The sequence below is a fragment of the Mustelus asterias genome, chromosome 12, assembly GCF_964213995.1.
Source record: "Mustelus asterias chromosome 12, sMusAst1.hap1.1, whole genome shotgun sequence".
Taxonomy (NCBI): Eukaryota; Metazoa; Chordata; class Chondrichthyes; order Carcharhiniformes; family Triakidae; genus Mustelus; species Mustelus asterias.
The window spans coordinates 85,996,769-86,021,660 of record NC_135812.1 but is presented as its reverse complement, the minus strand read 5'-3'; the positions used below and the strand labels follow the sequence as shown (position 1 = coordinate 86,021,660).

The 24,892-nt window shown below is 41.5% G+C and overlaps 2 protein-coding genes across 5 annotated transcripts in view; one reads left to right on the top strand and one right to left on the bottom strand.

Moving 5' to 3' along the window:
- Nucleotides 1-3,988, bottom strand: LOC144501651 (uncharacterized). Of its 3 annotated transcripts, none has more exons than XM_078225557.1 (3): nucleotides 3,387-3,988; nucleotides 2,438-2,600; nucleotides 1-2,281 (listed from the first exon to the last, which is right to left on the bottom strand). In XM_078225557.1, exons 1-3 carry the CDS (start codon nucleotides 3,537-3,539, stop codon nucleotides 1,542-1,544), a joined length of 1,056 nt encoding a protein of 351 aa, XP_078081683.1. In that variant the 5' UTR covers nucleotides 3,540-3,988; the 3' UTR covers nucleotides 1-1,541. The 3 variants fall into 3 exon arrangements, with proteins under 3 accessions (XP_078081683.1, XP_078081685.1, XP_078081684.1); XM_078225559.1 differs by having other exon boundaries at nucleotides 2,438-2,653; nucleotides 3,387-3,611; XM_078225558.1 differs by lacking the exon at nucleotides 2,438-2,600.
- Nucleotides 3,989-4,144: 156 nt separating this feature from the next.
- lrrc45 (leucine rich repeat containing 45) overlaps nucleotides 4,145-24,892 on the top strand; it is a 70,973-nt gene continuing 50,225 nt past the window's right edge. The window contains exons 1-7 of one of the 2 annotated variants that reach the window (XM_078225554.1): nucleotides 4,145-4,521; nucleotides 7,794-8,080; nucleotides 9,038-9,099; nucleotides 10,091-10,161; nucleotides 12,024-12,202; nucleotides 12,624-12,752; nucleotides 19,005-19,117. In XM_078225554.1, the coding sequence (XP_078081680.1) occupies nucleotides 7,849-8,080; nucleotides 9,038-9,099; nucleotides 10,091-10,161; nucleotides 12,024-12,202; nucleotides 12,624-12,752; nucleotides 19,005-19,117 (786 nt within the window). In that variant the 5' untranslated portion in view covers nucleotides 4,145-4,521; nucleotides 7,794-7,848. The remainder of the gene's footprint in view (nucleotides 4,522-7,793; nucleotides 8,081-9,037; nucleotides 9,100-10,090; nucleotides 10,162-12,023; nucleotides 12,203-12,623; nucleotides 12,753-19,004; nucleotides 19,118-24,892) is intronic. The other variant, XM_078225555.1, reaches the window with a different exon arrangement.

Below are 24,892 nucleotides of genomic sequence, written 5' to 3'. Positions count from 1 at the left end.
TGAAAATAACCACAATGTTTATTTATAAAATTACACTCAAACATTATTAGGTTAATACTACATGACCTTAAAATCAAACACTTGTTCTTGGAGCAGGTCACAAGAATCTGCTCCTGCAACATTTGGAAAATAGTCTTCTTAATTTCAAAAAATCAACTCATTAAATACTTTTCCAGCACTAATTCTGGACATGTCTTTTTTTCAAGTTTTAGCAGGGTCTCTGAACTTGAGGTTTGCACTACATTTTTCTTGTGCATTTTTTAATATATACTTAGTCAACAATGATGAGATTCCATTTAAGGGTGAATGATTGCCTGAAACAGGACAATACTAATGCCAACCAAAAATTAGCAATGGCACAAATTTAACTAGACTGCTGCATTAGAAAGTTACAACAACATTAGAATGCTAATGCAGAATTTAATATATATTGTCCCGAGTTAAATGGTAGATACACAAGTTTGTGGATGCTATTCCCAAATGTTAACTTATCCACAGCCTAAAAGTACAAATACTTTTAAGTACAACCTTGATATGGATATTACATCACAACTATACCATTTACTGGAGAATCTTTAAAATGCACAATGGTGTTTATTATGCGCGTACATGAGTCAAAGTCAGCATGCAGGTACAGCAAGTAATAAAGGCAAACAGATGTTGGCCTTTATTGAAAGGGGGTTGGAGTAAAAATGTAGGGAAGTCTTGCTACAACTGTATAGGGGATGAGACCACACCGAGTAATGTGTGCAGTTTTAATCTCTTTACCAGGCTGATTCCTGGGATGAAAGAGTTGTCTTATGGAGAAAGGTTGAACAGGTTGGGCCTATACTCGCACACAAACAGAAAATGCTGCAAAATCTCAGAAGGCCTGACAGTATCTGTGGTGAGAGAATAGAGCCAAAGTCTCTGATGAAGGGTCATCCAGACTCGAAACATTGGCTTTATTCTCTCTCCACAGATGCTGTTAGATTTTCCAGCATTTTTCGTTTTCGTTTCGGATCCCAGTACTCGCGGTATTTTGCTTTTATCTTGGGCCTAAACTCATTGGAGTTTAAAAGAATGAAAAGTGACCCTTCTGAAACAAAGATTCTGAGAGAGCTTGACAGGATACTAGGGGACCCAGATTAATAAGGGCTCTCCCATTTCAGACAGAAATAAGGGGAAATTTCTTCTGAGGTTTGTTAGTGTTTGGAATTCTCTTTCCCGGCGAGCAGTGGAGGCTGAATCATTGAATATATTCAAAGCTGAGTCAGACAGATTTTTGATTGATTGAGAATCAAGGATTATGGGAGGCAGTTAGGAAAGTGGAGTTGAGGCCGCAATCAGAACAGCCCTGATGGTGGTGCGGGCCTAAGCAGCCAAATAATTTACTCCTAATCCTATTTATATTGTTCTTAATTAGATTTGAAGCTACGCACTTCTCAAAAATAACCCCAAAAATAGAACGACAGCTTAGGAAACAGCAGTACCTTAACAATTTTACATTAAAGAATAATAGGGCATCCTTTTCGTTTTTGTTAAATTATCCCCCCTGTTACTTAATTGGAGATATGTGGTGGCACAGAACTGTTGCTGACATGAGTGTCAACTGCCTGCACTTCACTCAAGCTACTGGTGGAGGGCATCTCCTCACAATACGTAATCATTTGTGTAAGTGTAGAACATTGTGCTTCAATTAGATTTTTGAATCCCTCTGTCATGGTCCCATGCAAGTGTTCTCCAAGTGAATCAAAGCCAGCCACAACTGCTTCTTTAAGTTTTGTCCCCAAAGCTTCCATAGCAACACTGTGGGCATTCATGAGAGATGCTCCTGCTGTGCCTATAGCTTGCATAAGTGAGGTTTCTACTGCAGCTGTCATTGGTGTTGCTATCTGCTCAATGGCAGATTGCAATGAGGACAACCGCTGATCCAACCGAATCATACCATCTTCCAACGTGGTGTGCATGAAGGCTAGTGACTGCTCAACACGAACTCCATGTTCTAACAGTCTCCGTTTAAAAGCAGGCCCATTAAGGTCTGTAACTGCATCCAGCTGAGATGGAGCACCCACCATGCTGGGTCTCCATGCTTCAACTGTTGTCCCCTCATCACCCACCACCACTTCCTCCCATTCTTCACTAGTGCTCAATGACTCACTTGGTGTTTCATGATTCTCATCCTTTATACCTCTGATTAGAGGCATATCTATGTTGTTGCAGAGTGGGATTGGTGACAACTGGCATTCAGGTATATGTTGCTCTTCTGATACTACATGCTGTCCACTGTGTTCTCTTCGTGCTTTGAAGAGGGAAAATAATATGTTAAGAATAAGCTCAAATCCATTTGGTTGCTGGACTTTTTATTCATACAAAATAACCTGTTTATATATTGGATAGACATACTCATTTAATATTTTGTGCAAATCACAGAGCACCTGAATAAAATATTACTTACGAATGTGTCTTGGCATGGTACCTATATCCACCGCCCAAAGGCCTTCAAGACTTTCTTTTCCAAACACAACTATCATATCATTTTCAAATTCTGTCAACGTCTTGACATCAAGGGGACCACCGCCTGCTGCCTGCCATGATCTTCTATTATAAGCGAATTTTTCCTTTAAAAGAGGATAGATCTAAGGCAATAATCTGACCCAAGAAACTGCAGCACCTTAAAATAAAAGAAAAATACTGCAAATGCTGGAATCGGAAACCAAAAAGGGTGGAAAAACTCAACAGGTCTGGCAGCATCTTTGATTTGATTTATTATTGTCATGTATTGGTATACAATGAAAAGTATTTAAAAATAAAAGCAAAACACTGCGGATGCTGGAATCTGAAACAAAAGCAGAAAATGCTGGAAAATCTCAGCAGGTCTGACAGCATTTGTGGAGAGAGAATATAGCCAATGTTTCGAGTCTGGATGACTTTTTGTCAGATCTGAGCTGAGTTCTGATGAAGGGTCATCCAGGCTCAGAACAATGGCTGTATTCTCTCTCCACAGATGCTGTCAGACCCTGCTGAAAAGTATTTTCTTGCGCACCACACAGACAAAATATGCCATTCGTAGAGTACATAAAGGAAAGGGAAAGGGGGCAGAATGTAATGTTACAGCCACAGCTGGGATGTAGAGAACGATCAACTTAATCTGTGGAGAGAGAAAATAAGAGTTGATGTTTCGAGACAGTAGGACTCAGAAGACAATTTTTCTCTCCACAGATGCTGCCAGACCCCAGCACCTTGCTGCAGCACATCATGCTCCTATTGTGGCATGTGTAATGAAACTGGGTAAGAGGCGCCTCCTCTTGTTTGATGCTGATATTTCTCCGACTCGGTTTTTGGATTTCTAACTGCTTTGAAAACTTTCCCCCCGGGGGCGGCGCTTGGCATTCCCGGGCTCTCACCTTGGTGCTTCTCTTCAGGTCGTGCACCTTCTTGCGGACTTCCTCCCAGGTCCTGCGGGTTCCGGAAACCGCATTGACTCTGTGTCCGGCACGTACTGCCAGACATCCCTCCTCCTGGGCGCGCCGGGAGGGTCGCCTCCCAGTCCCCAACATCTCCTGCCGTCTTTTTTTCCATCACCGCGTCCACCAGCACACACAGGTCTCGACTGCTGAAGCGAGCCTTACGAATCCTCCGGTCTGCCATGTTTCACAACTGAAGGGGAGGGGGGTTTAAAGTGACCCGTTAAGTGCTTTAAGGAAAGGAGGCGAGATGACAAAAGGGACAAGAGGGCGTAGCAAGAAAAGAGCTGCATGGCTGACAGGGCAATAATTCCCGCTGCTGCCAAAACAGCTGGTCTGCAAAGCTTGTGCGCTTTCATTCCAATATGCAGAAATATTTATTGATGTTTTTTCTCATAACTTCGTTTCAATTCCCCGTCGTTATTTTTATTGCTTCTCAGAGTCCGTTAGGGACCAGTCCAACCATCCCTCCCTCGGCGGTTGCCGGCACATGCAGACGGCGCTCGAGCTCAGCTTTTCCGTTATGACCCTGCCCCGCCCCCTCTGAACTTGACCTGCCGCGGTGCCTGCCGGTTAATGTAGTCCCGATCGGCGCGGCCAGGGTCTTGCCGGGTAAATACTACAACTCCCAGAATGCCGAGCGCCCCCTCCCCAGGCTCCCTCCTCCCTCTCAGGATGTGCCTGTCCCACAATGCGCCGCTGCATGGAGACGGGGCCGCTGGCTGAGTGTTGCTGGTGAAAGTTAGCATCAGCAAATTGTACTGCATGGTGATCACAAACACTCACTTTGCCCATTGTCAGCTAGAGCCGGCTGGCGAGTTTATAGTTACCCCCCCTATCCATAAAGCAACAACAACAACAGGGTAACTAGTGAGTTGGTGCCCGGTAACTGGGGGGGCGGCGATGGACCTGAGTGACCCTGTCCACCCCCGTCGCCCTGCACACACCTGACTCTGCCCATCCGGCAACGGCTCTCTCCAACTTCATCCCTGCCCTCTGCATTCTGGCTGTTATAGAACCGATCGTTTAAAAGGTTTTTTTTAAAAACCCAAAATGATGGGTGTCTGCCTTGATGGTGAGTCTTGATCACCTCTGCCGTCACTGGAGAGTTTTGTTTCCCTCTGGTTGTGCCGTTGTTAGGCTTACTGATCATTCTTGGGCTAATGTGCGGTTTGCCCGGCAGGTTGTGCAGCCACTGTCATCACTTGGTATGTTTCAGCTGCTTCTGACATGTCGACTTTCTATCAAGTATTCTCGAGCGTTAAGGTCGCTTCCCTTTTCTCTGATCTAATTAAAGGTGGCCGGCCGAACTCTGTTTCCCTCTCTCTCTCTCTCTCCACAGATATTGCCTGACCTGATGCAGTGGTTTTCATGTTGTGTTTTTGATTTAATGGGAAATGTCCACAGCATCCGCGGTACTTTGTTTTACCCCTTTTTCTTTCTGCCTCGTCCGCGTTTCCCCCTTTCTCGATTATGCGATTTAAAAGTTACTTAGGAGTCCATTTCATTAGGTTTTGAACATTTTTTTTTTGGCGCCGGTAAAGCCGCTTTTACAAGCTCTCTATGCAACTGACATAGCTTAACCCATTCTGTCCCGTGGCGTTTACCTTGTAATATGTTCTATGTGTCGGTCCAGTTAATGTATGCGAGATACACAAGAGGTAACCCCAGAATGTGATCAGATTTCATTTTCTGCACCGCAGTGTGGAATGTTATTTTGGAGTATTGAATGTTTTCGGAGATAAGTTAAGTACATCTAAATTAACGATTAGTATTTTGGTTGCACTCGTGTGTAAAAGTAACCGTGGTCGGCAATGGGGAGAGAAAAAGAACATTTCTTCTTAAATTCACATTCCACTATCGTATTATGCACCACCTTCTGATGTTGGTGTAAATAATTTATGTTCCCTGCTAATCTGACTCTGTAACTGCTTATCCAAAAGGTAGGTGGAATGGTGTGCAGTTAACGACTTGCTGACTTGAGTTCACTTTCACTCACGAAGAAGCGTTCGACCGACCTCTCGATACTGCTATTTATCGATTATGAGGGATAAGGGTTTCAAACCAGTGCATAAGAAATCAATTTGTGCCCTACCAGTTTTTTGTGTAATGTGCTGCATTGCGCCACTAGATTTAGGTGGGTGGTATATTTTTGTTTTAATTATATTAGCAGGTTTGCCATAAATTAAGATAATGTGCCACACATTCTGCTTTAAGAAATTAAAAGTAATGCTGAATTTGACCTACAGCACACTTCGTTGGTAACTTATTTCAATTGCAACATTACTACCCTTGGAAAAGTTTTGACCCACCTAAAGAGGTTGTTTTCTGCAGGGCAAAAGTGCCGCAACAGTAATATAAATTGTCATGTTTCACAGTGGAAAAGTGGTTAGCACTGCTACCTCACAGCGCCAGGGACACAGGTTCAATTCCCCTCTTGGGTCTGTGTGGAGTTTGCACATTCTCCCCGTGTCTGTGTGGGTTTCCTCCGGGTGCTCTAGTTTCCTCCCACAGTCCGAAAGACGTGCTGGTTAGGTGCATTGGCCGTGCTAAATTCTCCCTCAGTGTACCCAAACAGGTGCCGGAGTGTGGCGACTAGGGAATTTTCACAGTAACTTCATTACAGTGTGAATGTAAGCCTACTTGTGACTAATCAGTGGATCAGTGCTTGGTCCTCTGCTCTTTGTGAATTTTATTAATGACTTAGAGGAGGGGGCTGAAGGGTGGATCAGTAAATTTGCTGATGACACCAAGATTGGTGGAGTAGTGGATGAGGTGGAGGGCTGTTGTAGGCTGCAAAGAGACATAGATAGGATGCAAAGCTGGGCTGAAAAATGGCAAATGGAGTTTAACCCTGATAAATGTGAGGTGATTCATTTTGGTAGGACTAATTTAAATGTGGATTACAGGGTCAAAGGTAGGGTTCTGAAGACTGTGGAGGAACAGAGATCTTGGGGTCCATATCCACAGATCTCTAAAGGTTGCCACTCAAGTGGATAGAGCTGTGAAGAAGGCCTATAGTGTGTTAGCTTTTATGAACATGGGGTTGGAGTTTAAGAGCCGTGGGGTTATGCTGCAACTGTACAGGACCTTGGTGAGACCACATTTGGAATATTGTGTGCAGTTCTGGTCACCTCACTATAAGAAGGATGTGGAAGCGCTGGAAAGAGTGCAGAGGAGATTTACCAGGATGCTGCCTGGTTTGGAGGGTAGGTCTTATGAGGAAAGGTTGAGGGAGCTAGGGTTGTTCTCTCTGGAGCGGAGGAGGCTGAGTGGAGACTTAATAGAGGTTTATAAAATGATGAAGGGGATAGATAGAGTGAACGTTCAAAGACTATTTCCTCGGGTGGATGGAGCTATTACATGGGGGCATAACTATAGGGTTCATGGTGGGAGATATAGGAAGGATATCAGAGGTAGGTTCTTTACTCAGAGAGTGGTTGGGGTGTGGAATGGACTGCCTGCAGTGATAGTGGAGTCAGACACTTTAGGAACATTTAAGCAGTTATTGGATAGGCACATGGAGCACACCAGGATGATAGGGAGTGGGATAGCTTGATCTTGGTTTCAGATAAAGCTCGGCACAACATCATGGGCCGAAGGGCCTGTTCTGTGCTGTACTGTTCTATGTTCTAATAAATAAACTTAATTTAAACTTATTTCTGGTAGTATCTGGCACAATCATGATTTAGCCATCAGCCAATTGCTTGTCATACTCTGAAATTCATTCCCGTATCCTTCACCTCTCCCTTCTTTAAAAGCCTGCATAAAACTCTTTTACAAAGCTCTTGGGCGATACCACTAATTTCTCCTCCTTTGGTCTGGTATTCTTTTATATGATCACCTTGGAACGTTTTCCTGCTAAATGTGATATATAAATGTAAGTTGTCGAATGTTTGTTCTACCTATACAGGCCAGCAATGATATTTGCAAATTTGCCATCAAGGAAAGCCCAGTGGTTAGAAATAGAATCATAGAAACCATACAGTGCAGAAAAGTGAAACTCTGCAAATTGTGTATGTGCAGTTTAAAATTTGCTGCACAATGTAGGTGGGGCATGTTCCGCAGGATAGCAGGCAAACCATAAATATGCAATTAAATTTAGATAATGAAGGTAGTCTTGTGTTGCATCTTTGCATGCTTCTACTGTTTTCAAGGAGACAGTGCATGTGAATGTTGTCTTGCCTAGGCATGTTGCATTTTTGTTTCTCATTTCTAATGTGAGACCTGTGTTTAATTTTGAACTTTCCTCATGGGTCGGTGCAAGGTTTTGGAGTAGAGGGAAGTAATAATATCGGTGTCAGACTACTCTGCTGGTAATATTTGCTCTTCTGCTCTTTTTCACAGAAAAATGTTACATTGAATAATCAGAGTGAATTCAACTCTGACAGATATTTCAAAGATGGATGATTTCAAGAGAACTTATCTTTGCCTTTGTAAAGAAGCTTGTATTGAACCACAGGAATGTATTCTGAATCAATTGCGTGATGGTTGTGATGGAAACTTGAGGAAAAGGCTGGATCTCTCCACACAGTCTCTCTCTGTTGACACATGTGCTGTCTTGGGAAAAGTTTTAATGAATGACATAGTATTCACAGAGATAATGCTTTGTGACTGCATGCTAAATGAAGAAGGTATGATAATGACCCATTAACAATCTCATCAGGGATGGACAAACACCTGTGACAAAATTAAATGTATGTACTAATGTGGAAATTCATAGAAAAATATTACACCATCAAGATACAGTCCATTAACCCTAAATGGCTTAAAATCAAGTTGATTTTATTAATAAGAAATATTTCCATTGGTTGTGTATTCTTCTGTGACCTTCATGTAATGTAGCTATAAGTGGTTTCGTTATACCTGTATACTTGTATTACTTAATACATGCAGCAGTTATTAGTAAAATACTCCTGTTTATATTAACTCTTATCACATCTGTGAGCAACATCTCAGTACTTCAGATAATTCTTATTTTGAAGTGAGGTCACTGCTATGTCAGTCTGTTTGTCCACAGCAAGACACTCCAAAAATAATGAAAATGTAAGACCTTTTTACTTTGCATGGTGTTTATTGAAGGAAAGTGATTGACCAGGGCACTGGGAGAATTTACCAGTGTTGCCAAAAAGAGTCATGTTACTTGTAATTCTTCTAATGACAACTTTGTTTTGATTCTGTTTTTGTATTTTCTGCTTTTAATGTTCCAGAAGTAGATGGCTTAGTGCGCTAGAATAGGTCATTTTCCTTAGAGGGGGAACTTGATATAACAGTGTTGCTATGGTGATGTCCCCAGTGGAAAATGAATACCTCAGACTGAAAGGAAATTAGAAGAGCATTTTGACTCCAAGGTATCCATACACAGTCAGTGCAATACGTAGCCAGTGACTTTGCTCCCTCAGTAGCTTACCTTGGCTGCAGAAGGTACATCTGATGATGCGCAACAGGAGAAATGGAACATCTACAATGTTCATAATTTTGCGTAGTAAATGGGCAATAATTAATTAATAGTTTTATAATCAAAGATTTGCTGAATGCTTGCCCTTTGTTGATCTCTAATAAATATCTTGAAATGCTTTTTGTTCTCTTAGGTGCCAAACTGCTGTTGTATGGGCTGTGTGCAAACGCCACGATCCAATTATTAGACATGAAGGTAAGTGTCAATGGCCATGGACTCTGGATGCAGTAAGATAATAGAAAGTAAAATGTAGCAACCAACTTTGGGGAAAAGCATAAATAATCTTCTTTCATTCAGAGTGGAGCACTGTGAAGATTATCAGCAAGATCATTTCAGTATTCAGTTTATTTATATTCCTTTTATACCACATTAACAAAAGAAGTATTCAATGTGATACAATTTCAAGATGTACAACTAAATGGAACATGAGGGGAAAGAATAGAGGTAACTTTGATTTCAGTGAGTTATAAAAGTACTGGGGGGGGAAAACTTCAGTATCTCTCTACCTATTGCCTATTTACAGATTATCCCTCAACAATAGGACAAATCTACTCAAATCCATGGCGGAAAATCTCTATTTTTCACTTTTCAATTCATTTTTTTTTCTTCATGAAATTTTCCATGCTGTAAATTCATTTATATCCATGTTAATAGTACTTGCTAACTATTCTCATTGTGACATTTAAAATTTGAGTTCAATGGACAATGGTTTCTGCTGAATCTAGAATATACAAATCTTTGCACAGTGTATTATACTTTACTGATTGGAAATTTGAGCCAAAAAAACTAATCAAAAAGCAGCTTATTTATCAACTCTGAGCTTATCTCGTATAAAATTCCTCAAAAATTCTAAGCTTGTCACCTCTGTTCTTTCCATTTTTATTTGTGATATTTTGTCACTTGTACTGTATTCTGAACCATGATGAGCACTTCAAAATATGTTTAACAGTATAGGGATGAAAGCAAGATTTGGTATGTTATCCTGAGCAACATAAATTAGCTATTCCACAGTATGGGTTTTGAGAAACCGCTGATGCTGTTTAAAGGTGCATGCAGTCTTAACCTTGACTTCTGTAATGCTACCTCATATGTCTGTATACTATGACAGCTATATTTTGACCTACCATTAACAGTAATCTTGTTGCCCAGTGCACAAAGTTCCTAACTGAATGATTTTGTGTATAAGGGTAATAACCTGCGAGCAGCTGGAGCTGAAGCACTGGGGAAACTACTGCGGAACAACAAATCTCTCAAGAGGTAGGAATTGCCCCTTCAGATCAGCAGCTGGCTTTCAAATCATCTTTCAAACAAGGATGTAGAGAGTGCAAATCAGCCTGTGGCATTTTTCTTTTGGCAAGTCCAAACCAGGTTTGATGAAGCCCTTTCACTTCCCCAGAACAAGCACAATGCAAATGATTTGACCTGCTGTGGTTTTATTTCATGCAAGTTAGGATGCATTTAGATCAGACTTTTCTTTTCAATGTATAATTTATAATGCTCACCAATGTAGTATTTTTCAAACCTTTTGCTAATAAGAATTCATTGAACTAAAGCAAAAAGGTGTATTGTCATTATAACCAGAACCATAACTATGTAGCTTGTTTCTAAATATTTTTTCACCGGGGGTTAGCTTTGATTTTGGTTTTAATCTACAGCTTCTCGCATGCATCCTCTTTTTGTACTACAATACACACTGACCTTTATTTCAGTTGATAAAATGCTGTCCATTGTTTGATAAACATGCATTAATTATGTTGCAAACACTAACTCAGTTGCATTGAAATAATTTTCTGTGCACTGGCTGTTAGTATTGAACATATTGCCATTATGTTCAGAAAATAAGGACACCTGGTGAATTACATGATGCCATCAGCTTTGGAATGTCTGTTTATACATGGACCATGTTTCAAGTCACCTGTTAAATGTAGTCATGGTTAAAAATGACTGGTCCTAAAAATCGAAGTTAAGAAATTATAATTGATCGGGTAACTTTTTTTTCCAAAGTATTTTTGAACTAGCTTCCCTCAATAACAACAATAAACTAAACTCTGAATGTAAAGAAGGGACAGACTTGCATTTATTCAGTGGTTTTTAGAGCAGTCAGGCATCTCAAAGCGCTTTACAGCCAATTAAGTACTTTTTGAAGTGAAGTCACTAATACAGGTCACATATCCTTTATCCAGAATCCTTGGGGTCGATTGCATTTAGCATAATTCTGGTTTTCGGATAGCACGTATGGGCCTGGGCCTATTTACACTACAGTGGCTGAAGATTACGTTAGCTACAGTTTAAAGTAAATAAAATGGCTCGAAAAGTAAGGCGTTACCGCCAGATAACTATAGGGTACCTGTAAAAAGTCCCCACTCGTGGCACCATTCCCACTTGTGACGCCACCTGCAATTCTACTTGTTGGGTTCGCAAGGTAAACAGTGCAGACAAATAACTGTACTTCTTGGACTTAAGCTTGGGTGTGGTTCGCGAGGTTTGTGTTGACTTGGGCCATATTGGCTCAGGTCACAGACTTTCTGTGCTAAAGGTTGATGAGGTTCAACAAAAGTGCAGTTTTTGGATGTGTTCAGCTTTTGGATTTATGGATAAAGGAGACTTGCCTTTGTAGAAAACACAGCAGCTAAATTGCAATCAGCAAATTCCCATCAACAACATCATGACAATGACTAGATAATCTGTTCTTGTGATATTGACTGAGAGATAAATATTGGCAGGAAACCATGTATAACACCTTTGATCCTTTTCAAAACAGTGCCAAATGATCTTTTACATCCACCCAGGCAAGCAGATACAGCCTTGGTTTAACATCTCATCCGAAAGAGGACTCCTTCAACAGTGCAATGCTACACATTTTTCACCGCTTTTCTTGGAAGGAGAAATTGGAAAACAAAATTTCTTCTGATATATTTAAACTTGTGGGCATAAAGGGGCATAAGTAGTTAAATGCATCTTCTGCTAAACAGGGATTACATAAATTTTTCTTTGCACTTGAGAAAAGACTAGATAATTAGATATGTTTTAATGATGTGACAAAAAAAATGTAAGGTGTTTTGAAGCACAATCGCTACTGTTTAAGATTTCCTTAATGTAGTGTAGTCATTTTCTTCTAGTTTGATTTTGGAATGGAATGCTCTTGGAATGTGGGAAGAAGGATTTTGTGTGTTCTGTGAGGGATTAAGAGCGAACAAATTCCTTAAGCATCTAGACCTACGTAATAACCAAATCAATCACCAGGGTGCAGGAGAGCTGGCATTGGCTTTAAAACACAATGATACAGTGGAGGAATTGGGTGAGTAGGATACTTTGCAGAATTAATCCATTTAAAAGCTTTAATAGCTTCCATCAAAATTAAAGATAATGTTAGTATTCCAGTTGCATAGCTATTGTCTGTTGTAAAGGATTAAGCTTTACATAACTGTTTAATTCACATTTATGAAGTCTCACTTTTTCCTGAGATGTAGAAAAATGCAATTTTAAAAAAATGTTTGCTGTAATTAATAAACCTCTTGTTCAAAAAAAACATTTTACCATGATTGGACACTGATTAATTTTAGAAGCGTATCATAGGTTAGATTTTATCCAATGTTAATTCATTTTTATAGGGAAGGGAAAATAAATGAATTAATTTTTAACAACCTGAAAAGTTGCAGATAGATTTCCCAGCGATGGCAGTGCAGCCTCTGCAATTTGCTTTTGATTATTTTCTTTAGATCTTCGCTGGAATAATATTGGCTTGTTAGGCGGTCGAACATTACTCAGTGCATTACAACAAAACAAGACCTTGGTGCGTCTAGAACTGGCTGGAAATAACATCCCCAGTGATTTGTTGAAAGCTGTAGGTAAGTGAAATCAGATTTTATTCCTGAAGTAAATGAACCCAAAAGAGTGACAAATTACTGTAATGAATAGTGAAAATGATTGCCCAATCAAGCAATGTATTACTTAAGTTATTTTTGTGCAGTGGCACACCATGGATGCCAAGCATTTGGAGATGGATCCTCTCATTTCATCTGATACCTAAAATTCCTGTTGAATTTTAATTATTTCATTTTTTCCCTTACTTCAACTAGTTTCTTAGTTTCTTCAAAATCTTATCAAGTTTATTTTTAAACTAATGTATTCTGTTTTTAAGAGATGGTCTTTTTTTAGAAGGGCTTCTTAGAATGCAGAGAGGATATTGTTCAGTCTGTCAAGTTGGTACAAGCGTGCGAGAGCAATGGTTCACAACACAAGTCCTCACTCACCTGATGAAGGAGCCTGAGACTCCGAAAGCTAGTACTGCCAAATAAACCTGTTGGACTTTAACCTGGTGTTGTGAGACTTTTTACAGGGCTTACCCCAGTCCAACGCCGGCATCTCCACATTACGGGCATAGGACAGGAGGTGGACCTGGGTACAGATGTTCCGTAGGAGAGTCGATGCAGACTGAATGGGCCGAATGGCCTCCTCCTACTCTGTAGGGATTTTATGATTTTATTTTATATTGCCTCTTATTGTTCTTACCAAAATGTATCACTTCACATTCCTCCATTAGATTCCATCTGCCACATCTCTGCCCAAACCATCAGCCTGTCTATCCCCTCTTGACGCTTTACTCCATCCTCTTTATTGTTCACTATCTCTGCGTTTTGTTTCATCTGCAATTTTTGAAATTGTGCCCTGTGCACATTAGTTCAAATCATTGATATATATCAAGAAAAACACTCCTAATAGCAACCCCTTGGGAACCTCACTGTATTCCTTTCAGCAATCTGAAAAATAACGGTTCACCACTTCCCTTCTTTCCTGTCCCTCAGCTAATTCCTGTCCATGCTGTCACTGCCCATTTATTCCCTAGGCTTCAACGTCGCTGATGAACTGTGAAGTGACACTTTATGAAACACTTATTGGAAGTCCCTATGCATTACTTCATCAACATTATCGTCTTAAACCCTTCAACTCTATATCAAGGGAGTAACATTGGCCAGGACACCTGCTCTTTTTCAGTTAGTACCTGTGAGTTTTTTCACATCCACTTGAACTGACTGGGAGGGAGGACAAAGGAAAGTATTACTGATAATGCATCAACACAAAAACAAACTAATGCAGATGCTAGAAATCTGAAGTAAAAACAAAAAGTGCTGAAAATGTTCAGGTCATACAATGTTGATGGCGAGAAGTGGAATTAACATTTTGGGTTGATGACCTTTCATCACAATAACCTTTCAGTACTACACAAAAGCATCAGCCTAGATTATGTAAAATCCTGGGGTTGAGCTTGAACCTACAACCTACTGATTCAAAAGTAAAAGTTACTAAATGTGGCATCTTTCACTATTCATCTAGCACTATTTCACCACATGGAGATACTTTGTAATGCGTTCCCCAGGATCCTTGCTTTTCTTAATATATATTAATGATCTAGACGCTGAGGTACAGAGCATATTTTTAAAGTTTTTGAATGATACAAAACTTGGAAGCATTGGCAAGCAAAGGGGGTAGTGGAGAACAAAAGGACATTGACAAAGCACGATGGCACAGTGGTTAACATTGCTGCCTCACAGCGCTAGGGACCCGGATTCGATTCCAGTCTTGAGTGACGGTCTGTGTGGAGCTTGTATGTTCTCCCCTTGTCTGCGTGGGTTTCCTCCGGGTGCCCTGGTTTTCTTCCCATAGTTCAAGGATCTGTAGGTTTGAACATTGGCCTTGCTAGATTGCCCCTTCATGTCCCAAGGTGTTGGTTAGGGGGATTAGCGGAGTAAGAATACGGGGGTTGGGGTGGGAGGTGGGCCTGGGTAAGATGCTCTGTCAGAGAGTCGGTGCAGAGTTGATGGGTCGAATTGGCCTCCTGTACTGTAGGGATTCTATGAATGGGTGGACAGGTAGCAGATAAAGAGCAATGTGGAAAAATGTAAAGTGATTCATTTTGGTAGGAAGAAAATGGAGAGAAAATATTAAATTAGGAGCACAATTCTAAAAGGAGTGTAGGAGCAGAGGGACCTGGGTATATATGCACATAATTCATTGAAGGTGGCTAGACAGCTTGAGAGAGTAGATAATAAAGCATACAGTATCTTAGGCTTTATTAGGGTCATATAGTACAAGAGAAAGGAGCTTACGTTGAACTCGTGTAAGACACTAATTCAACCTCAGCTAAAGTATTGTGCCCAATTCTGGGTGCCACACTTTAGGAAGGATATGCATGCATTGGAGATGGTGCAGAAAAGATTCATGAGAATGGTACCAGGGATGAGGAACTTTAATTATGAAGATAGGTTAGGGTAATTGGGCAAATATTTGGCATATACAATATAATGTGGATAAATGTGAGTTTATCCACTTGGGTGGCAAAAACAGGAAGGAAGATTATTATCTGAATGGCGGTAGTTTAGGAAAAGGGGAAGTGCAACGTGACCTGGGTGTCATGGTGGGACAGTCGCTGAAGGTTGGCATGCATATAGCAGGTGGTGAGGAAGGCTAATGGCATGCTGACCTTCATAGCAAGAGGATTTGAGTATAGGAGTAAGGATGTCTTGCTGCAATTAGTAAGAGTTTTAACAACACCAGGTTAAAGTCCAACAGGTTTATTTGGTAGCAAATACCATTAGCTTTCAGAGCGCCGCTCCTTCGTCAGATGGAGTGGAAATGTGCTCTCAAACAGGGCACAGACACAAAATCAAGTTACAGAATACTGATTAGAATGCGTATCCCTACAGCCAACCAGATCTTAAAGATACAGACAATGTGGGTGGAGGGAGCATTAAGCACAAGTTAAAGAGATGTGTATTGACAATGCTCCCTCCACCCACATTGTCTGTATCTTTAAGATCTGGTTGGTTGTAGGGATTCGCATTCTAATCAGTATTCTGTAACTTGATTTTGTGTCTGTGCCCTGTTTGAGAGCACATTTCCACACCATCTGATGAAGGAGCAGCGCTCCGAAAGCTAATGGTATTTGCTACCAAATAAACCTGTTGGACTTTAACCTGGTGTTGTTAAAACTCTTACTGTGTTCACCCCAGTCCAACGCCGGCATCTCCACATCATTGCTGCAATTGTACAGGGCCTTGGTGAGGCCACACCTCCCCACTTGTATTGTGTTAAACTCCTGAAAGCCAGTTGATGAAGGAGGAGATCAGAAGTCAACCTTTACTCAATTTTAGATTTATTTACAATGTGAAATATTTCAAATGTATAACCCCTAACTTTATAAACCTCCACCAGTGTCAATGCGTGTCTTTTTATATGTGCTCAGATAAGTATCCCCATCTTAATGTATGCAATTAATACTGTATTAGTTAGAATGACTTACAATTGGATTCCTGACATTGGAGGCAATCTTATTAATTAATAATGGGATGAGCGGGCAATTTTTACTCATTTGAAATGTACATGGACTGAAAGTTTCAACTTCAGTGGGAATGTAAAATTCACTGCAGTGGATTAGCTGCTCCTGTTCTTTAATGTCAATTTATAGTGGAATGTCATGGAAAAAAATACTGCTGTGCATGTGCATTCCATCCTCACATCTGTAGGAATGAAAATTAGGTGGGATATATAACAAGCGGATGATCCATTATAGTCTGATTTACACCTCATTGAAGTTTTTAACCTTGTACAAAGAAGTGCATTTGTACTACATAGAAACATGCATAAAAATTAGAAGCAGGAGTAAGCCATATGGCCTTTCGAGCCTGCTCCGCCATTCGTTATGATCATGGCTCATCATCAAATTCAATCCCCTGATCCCTTTAGTCCCATGAGCTATATTTAATTCTTTCTTGAAATCTCACATTTTGCCCTCAATTACTTTCTGTGGTAGTGAATTCCACAGATTCACCATTAAAGAGGTGAAGAAATGTTTCCTCATCTCTGCCCTAAAAAATTTACCCCTTATCCTCAAACTATGACCCCTAGTTCTGTACGCTCCCAAGATCAGGAACATTCTTTCTGGATCTGCCCTGTCTAATCCTGTTAAAATTTTATAAGTTTCTATGAGATATCCTCTTTCTTCTAAACTCCAATGAATATATCCTAACCAACTTAGTGGCCATGATCTTCTGGCCTCTCTGCAACTGGCGCAGATCGAGCCAATCCTGGAAAATGTATGCGGGCTAAAAATGGGTTTTGCGCCTGGTGCCAAACGGTTTGCAGTCATCCCACTCCTTTTCTTCTGGCACAAACTGAATCTCGCCCAGAAAAGGCGCAAGACTGGTTAGCATGAGACTGACTTGATTTCAATCTCATTAGGAGTTTAGCACATGATCACCCTGCGGAACCGCACTAGTCACTGCATGCCAGTGTGAAAAAGACACATTTATTCCAACTCTTTGTTTCCTGTCTGTTAACCAGCTTTCTATCCATCTTAAAACATTACCCACAATCCCATGCACTTTAGCTTTACATAGTAATCTGTTAGGTGAGATCTGGATGAACGCCTTCGGAAAGTCTAAATAAACCACATCCACCGGTTCTCCCTGGTAAAGTCTACTAGTAACATCCTCAAAGAATTCCAATAGATTTGTCAAGCATGATTTCCCTTTCGTAAATCCATGCTGATTTTATCCAATTATACCACTGCTTTCGAAATGCTGTTCTATGAAATCCTTGGTAACGGACTTGGCAATTTCCCTACTACCGACATTAGATTCACTGGTCTACAGTTCCCCATTTTCTCTCTACCTCCCTTTTTGAATAATGGACTTACATTAGCTATCCTCCATTCTGTAGGAACCATTCCAGAGTCCAAAGAATTTTGGAAAATGACCACCAATGGATCTGGTATTTCCAGGGCCATTTCCTTAAGTACTCTGGGACGATGATCTTTCTCTGCACCCTATCAATGACTGTAATATTACATTTTGCACTTTTTCCTTTCCTTCTCTAGGAACAGTATGCTTTGTCTATATAGCGCGCAAGAAACAATACTTTTCACTATATTATACATGTCACAACTATAAATCAGATCAAATCAAGATTATCAGGCCCTGGAGATTTATCTGCCTTCAATCCCATTAATTTCCCCCAAATAATTTCTCCACTAATTTCCTTCAGCTCCTCACTAATACTTGCGTTTCTCAGAACGTCCAGTACATTACTCATGTCCTCCTTTGTGAAGACAGAAGCAAAGTATGAATTTAATTCCTCAGTCATTTCTTTATTCCCTGGTATGAATTCCCCTGTTTCTGACTGTAAGGGACCTACATTGATTTTTGTCAATCTCTTTCTCTTTACATACCTATAGAAACATTTGCAGTCAATCTATATGTTCCCTGTTAGCTTGCTTTCATCCTCTATTTTTGCCTTCTTAATCAATCCCTTGGTTTACATTTGCTGAATTTTAAACTGTTCCCAAACCTCAGGTCCATTGCTTTTTCTTGCTAATTTGTATGCTTCTTCTCTGAATCTAATACTACTTCTAGTTTCCCTTGTAAGCCTTGATTTGGCCATAGTTCCCTTTCCACTCTTGTGCCAAATAGGAATAAACAATTTTTGAAGTTCACCTATTCATTCCTTGAATGCCTGCCATTGCCTGTACACTGTCCTTCCATTCAGTAATGTTTCCGAGTCCATCAGAGCGAACTCATGCCTCATAATTACCTTTATTGAGATTCAGGATCCTGATCTCAGAATCAACTATTTCACTATCCACCTTGATAAAGAATTCTATCATATTATGGTCACTCATCCCCAAGAGTTCTCTCACAACTAGATTTCCAAATAATCCTTTTTCATTGCGCAATACCCAGTCCCTTGGTGTTTCATGATATGACCCATACAGATTCCATATTGTCCTCAATATTGTATCAATATCTTCTTTGATCAACAATGCAACTCCATCACCGCTTCCTTTTTGTCTGTCCTTCCTAAACACTGAATAGCCCTCAATGTTTAGTACCCATCCTTGGTCAGTTTGGAACCATGGTCTCCATGATCCCAACTATAGAATACCCTTACATCGATCTACGCAATTCTGTTGTTACTATTATGTTGTGTTCCCTGATCTTTTATTTGTGCATATCTAGCGGAATCCCTGATCTCATGAAATGTTGAACTGCAGTTTGTGCTTTGTATGATCTTGTTACTTAGTTTGTGTGTTTGTGTTCCAACAGAGCAGGCAGTAGATCATAACTCAGAATGTCAAATAACCTTGAGAGAGAGCAGAACCCGATCAAAAGTCTTCAGCAGTGAGATCCAGTGTTTGAAAGTGGAAAAAAACAAGCAGGTAAATTTTCTTTGGAGCACTGTATGATAGCTAAATGCAATATATAAGTACAAGATGTTACATGTTGACTTTAACCTAATTCATACCTTTAGATGGGCTTCCTATATGGGTGTGCCACATATTAGCAAAAAGTTTTATCCATTTTCGTTGATTGTAAATTGCAGTAAAAGTGGGAAACGCAATAAGATGTTATTAAGATGGTGAATCAAGTAAACTTAAATGCATGATTTAAATGTTTTGTGGTTTATGGACTGACCAGTGGGCTGACGAATGGCAGATGGAGTTTAATTTAGACAAATGCGAGGTGATGCATTTTGGTAGATTGAACCAGGGAAGGACTTACTCAGTTAATGGTACGACATTGGGGAGAGTTACAGAACAAAGAGATCTAGGGGTACCTGTTCATAGCTCCTTGAAAGTGGAGTCACAGGTGGACAGAGTGGTGAAGAAGGCATTTGGCATGCTTGGTTTCATCAGTCAGAACATTGAATACAGGAGTTGGTACGTCTTGTTGAAGTTGTACAAGACATTGGTACGGCCACACTTGGAATACTGTGTGCAGTACTGGTCACGCTATTATAGAAAGGATATTATTAAACTAGAAAGAGTGCAGAAAAGATTTACTAGGATGCTACCGGGACTTGATGGATTGAGTTATAAGGAGAGGCTGGATAGACTGGGACTTTTTTCTCTGGAGCGTAAGAGGCTGAGGGTTGATCTTATAGAAGTCTATAAAATAATGAGGGGCACAGATCAGCTAGATAGTCAATACCTTTTCCCAAAGGTAGGGGAGTCTAAAACTAGAGAGCATAGGTTTAAGGTGAGAGGGGAGAGATACAATAGTGTCCAGAGGGGCAATTGTTTCACACAAAGGGTGGTGAGTGTCTGGAACAAGCTGCCAGAGATAGTAGTAGAGGCGGGAACAATTTTGTCTTTTAAAAAGCATTTAAATAGTTACATCGATAAGCTGGGGTATAGAGGGATATGGGCCAAACGTGGGCAATTGGGATTAGCTTAGGAGCTTAAAAAAAGAGCGGCGTGGACAAGTTAGGCCAAAGGGCCTGTTTCCATGCTGTAAACCTCTATGACTCTATGACTATAGCTAGTAGAAATATTTCACGAAACAGTTCTTATATTTTTAAGTCTTTATTATGTATTTGCATGAAGGTTTTTACTCCTTAGAACTGGAGTGTAACTTTAAGGTACAATATCTAATAGTATGATGTTTCACAGAAATTGAATAGCCCTTGATAGTGAAATTTCCTTCATGAATTTGAATTTGACTTGAGCTCTTGCATTCTGACTTCTGAAAGTAGAAAATAACCAGGCCATATGATCTGTGCTGTAAACAATGAATCCAGTTTATTTAAAAAAATAATATTAGCAGAAAGTCGGTTCAAATTTACAAAGGATTTGAATGCACCTCCTCAAGTAAGAAGTAATACGAGGTGACTCCAGTGTCTGTAACATGGGGAAATCTTCCAGCTTTGCCAGCAAGGGGAACTTAATTTGACATGAGGTCAAATATCAATTTCCTAACAATGGGATGAACTTTAGCAATTAAGTTCATGGAACGTTAAAGGTGGATTAAAGTTAGTTCAAGCTTCCTCACAATGTCAGGAAACCCTTTATATGCATTAACACATCATACATGCTCATTAAAAGGCCACTCCACCTGTGAGAAATTAGAATGTTCACTTTTACGACTGCACGTAAGTGACATGCACCTGGCACGGTCGACTTCATCCATGATTTATCAATGAATTGCTGCTGAATTACCTCTTTGGGGAGCTTCTGTAAATGCCAGCCTATGTTTGCAGTATAATAGATAAATGTGAGGTTATCCACTTCGGTAGCAAAAATAGAAAGACAGATTATTATTTGAATGGGTGTAAATTGAGAGGTGGATACATAGCGAGACCTTGTTGTCCTTGTGCGTCAGTCACTGAAAGTAAGCATGCAGGTACAGCAGGCAGTAAAGAGGGCAAATGGTATGTTGGCCTTCATAGCGAGAGGATTTGAGTATAGGAATAGGGATATTTTACTGCAATTGTACAGGGCATTGGTGAGGCCACACCTGGAGTATTGTGTGCAGTTTTGGTGTCCTTATCTGAAGAAGGATGTCCTTGCTATAGAGGGAGTGCAGCAAAGGTTTACCAGGCTGATTCCTGGGATGGCAGGTCTGTCATATGAGGAGAGACTAAGTCAGTTAGGATTATATTCATTGGAGTTTAGAAGACTGAGAGGGGATCTCATAGAAATTTATAAAATTCTGCAGGAGTAGACAGGGTGGATTCAGCTAGAATGTTCCCGATGGTGTGGAGTACAGAACTAGGGGTCATAGTTTGAGAATAAGGGGTAAACCTTTTAGGACTGAGGTGAGGAGCAATTTCTTCACCCAGAGAGTGGTGAATCTGTGAAATTCATCACCACAGAAAGTAGTTGAGGCCAAAACATTGTGTGATTTCAAGAAGAAATTAGATATAGCTCTTGGGACTAAAGGGATACGGGGGGAAGGGGGGGGATCAGGATATTGAATTTGACGATCAGCCATGATCAAAATAAATGGCGGAGCAGGTGTGAAGGGCCGAACGGTCTACTCCTGCTTCTATTTTCTACGTTTCTGTGAGACCGGCTGATGGCAGGACAAGTTGCTTGGAGGATGACCGAGAAGAGGTTAGCATGAGAGGGTGTAGTAGTGGCTGGGCAAAGGTGGAAGGAATAGTGCAGGTTGTTCAGAGGCCCTTTAAGTACAGCACCTGGACCTTTTGATCCCATGAAGTAACAACAGGAATAGTGACTTCCTGCCTGCCCCTGCCACAGGAATCTTTGATCTCCTCGCCAATGCATATTTAGTGAGCTGAGCAATGCAAAGTTACATGCCGTTTCCCACCCACCACCACCATCACCATGTTAGCCTTCATAGCGAGAAGATTTGAGTATAGGGATAGGGATATTTTTCTGCAATTGTACAAGGCATTGGTGAGGCTGCACCTGGAGTATTGTGTGCAGTTTTGGTGTCCTTATCTGAGGAAGGATGTCCTTGCTATTAAGGGAGTGCAGCAAAGGTTTACCAGGCTGATTCCTGGGATAACAGATCTGTCCTCGAAGTAACTTGCCCTGCCATCAGTTGGTCTCATAGACACGTAGAAAATAGAAGCAGGAGTTGGCCATTCCACATACAGTGAAAATCACTTCCATGCCCATTATCAAAATTTAGACTCCAGAACATTTTGCTGAATCAAAACAGAAACTACGCATGTCCCCAATGGTTGCACTACAGTTCAGTGAAAGGTTTTGCTCTTTGAAAATCAAGCTAACATACATGAAATCAAAACTTAACTTCATATTTGAACAAACCTTGTTAAATCAGTATAGTTTCCTAAACCATAACCAGATATCAACAGTTTGAAACTTAACAAGTGGAGTTAAGGTAAAATATGAAAATAGATTTGTGTTGATAACTGATTTGCAAAAGAGTTCCCTGCCTCCCACCCAAGTACAAAAATTCAAGGATATAATCTGGTGCTGTATTTAAATTCTACCTTGCCTGTTTCCTGAAGAAAACTTGAAATGGGCAGCAAATATATCGGCAGCTATTTGAGATTTTTGTATGATTTGAAATACAACAGACCTCCCTACAATTCAGTTTTGAATAAGTTTATATATACGTACAATTCTAAAATATGTTTAAAAAGAAGTATTTTTTTCAGCGATTGAGGAAAATCCAAGTGCTGGATTGATTGTTCACCTAAAATAAATTCCAATGCCATGTTCCTGTAATCTATTGTATTTTTATACTGAGTAAAAACACATCATGAATTATGTAAAAATAACTGAATTGCAGACGATTGGGCAAAGTGAAAATGGTAGTGTGAGATCCTAACGCATTACACAAATGTAGCCATTCACATCACATCAGAATTGCTGTGTTTCCATGGTAACTAAAACCACGAATAGATGAGTACCTAAAATTATTTTGGTACTTCTCACAATGTACTGTTGAAATCAGGTCCCTAATTAAACTCCTGCAGATGTTAAGAAAATTTGTGAAACAGAGGGCCTGATTTTACCAAAACTTCGCGCCCGTTTTCGGGGTAAAGTTGGGCGTCGGGCCTTTAACGCGATCTGCACCCGAATCCGAGCAGATCACGGCTTTACCGACACCCGATTCGGGCGCGGGTCCGGCGCGTGCCCGAATCGGGCGGCCCGACGATCTAAATACATTTGCATGCATTTAAGTCGACTTAATGAACCGCGCGCCCAACTCTACCGCCAGATCCCACTTTACCGTCTTCTGGCCCGATCCACGTCCGCGCTGTTACCAACCTGCAAAATAAAAGTCTGAAGTCGCTGCTGCAGCCTCCGAAGAGCGGGGTCAGAGACTGCAACGGCTCTCTGACCCAGGTCATCCTCTGGTCGGCGGGGGGGGGGGGGGGGGGGGGGGGAAGAGAGGGGGAGAGAGAGGGTGTGACGTATCATCCCCTGGGGATGGGGGTGGAAGGGGAAGGAGCGTGACCGATCATCCCCTGGAAGGGGGTGGGGGGCTGGTGGAGAGGGGGTGTGACGTCTCATCCTCTGGGGGGGGTGGGAGGGGAGGGGGTGTGACCGATCATCCCTGGGGGGGGGGGGAGGTGACGTCTTATCCCTTGGGGGGGGGGGGGGGGGAAGAGAGAGGGTGTGACCAATCATCCCCTGGGGGGGTGGTGGAGAGGGGGTGTGACGTCTCATCCTCTGGTCGGGGGTTCCGCTGCCTGTCTGCGGCTGATCCCTCCTGGCACCATCACTGGTACACTACCAGCCACAGATTGCTCCTCCCTGCAGGTGCGAGAGAGCGGGAGAGATGGCTGTGGCTGGGAGTGTACCAGTGATGGTGCCAGGAGGGATCGGCCGCAGACAGGCAGCGGAACCCCCCCCCCCGACCAGAGGATGATACGTTACACCCCCTCTCCACCACCCCCCCCAGGGGATGAGACGTCAACCCCCCCCCCCAACCAGAGGATGAAAGTCAGAGAGCCGCTCCCTCTGCTTTCTTTTTCGCTGTCAGATTTTTTTTCGAACTGCATGCGCAGTTCAGAGCTCCGATCGGTCCGCCAGCACTAAGCCCCGCACACAGCGCGGATCGGGCCAGAGCCGGCAAAACGCGTATGGGCGCGCTGCAAAGAGGATTCCAGGCGCGGATCTATTTGACGCCCAGATCCGACACTTAGACTCAAAATGGTAAAACTCCCCCCAGAGTGTTACAAAGAAATGCAATTGTGTTTTGCCCCTGCACTGACATCATATTTTGTTTAAGCTCCACATAAAATGAAGTGGGAAGCAGAGAAGCAATCAAATGAACTATATAGTTACATCCAGCACAAACGATACAGTAGAAATGGCAGAGGTGCTCAATGAGTATTGGAGAAGGACCTGGGTGGATGTACTGCGGGCGTGCAGTGGACTGAAAGGATTGAGTATGTGGACTTTAAGAAAGAGGTTGTGCTGGAATCTTTGAATGGCATCAAGATAGATAAGTCACCGGGTCCGGATGGGATGTACCCCAGGTTACTGTGGGAGGCGAGGGAAGAGATTGCAGAGCCTCTGGCGATGATCTTTGTGTCGTCGATGGAGACGGGAGAGGTGCCGGAGGACTGGAGGATTGCGGATGTGGTTCCTATTTTCAAGAAGGGGAATAGGGATAGCCCAGGTAATTACCGACCGGTGAGTCTAACCTCAGTGGTTGGTAAACTGATGGAGAAGATCCTGAGGGACAGGATATATGAGCATTTAGAG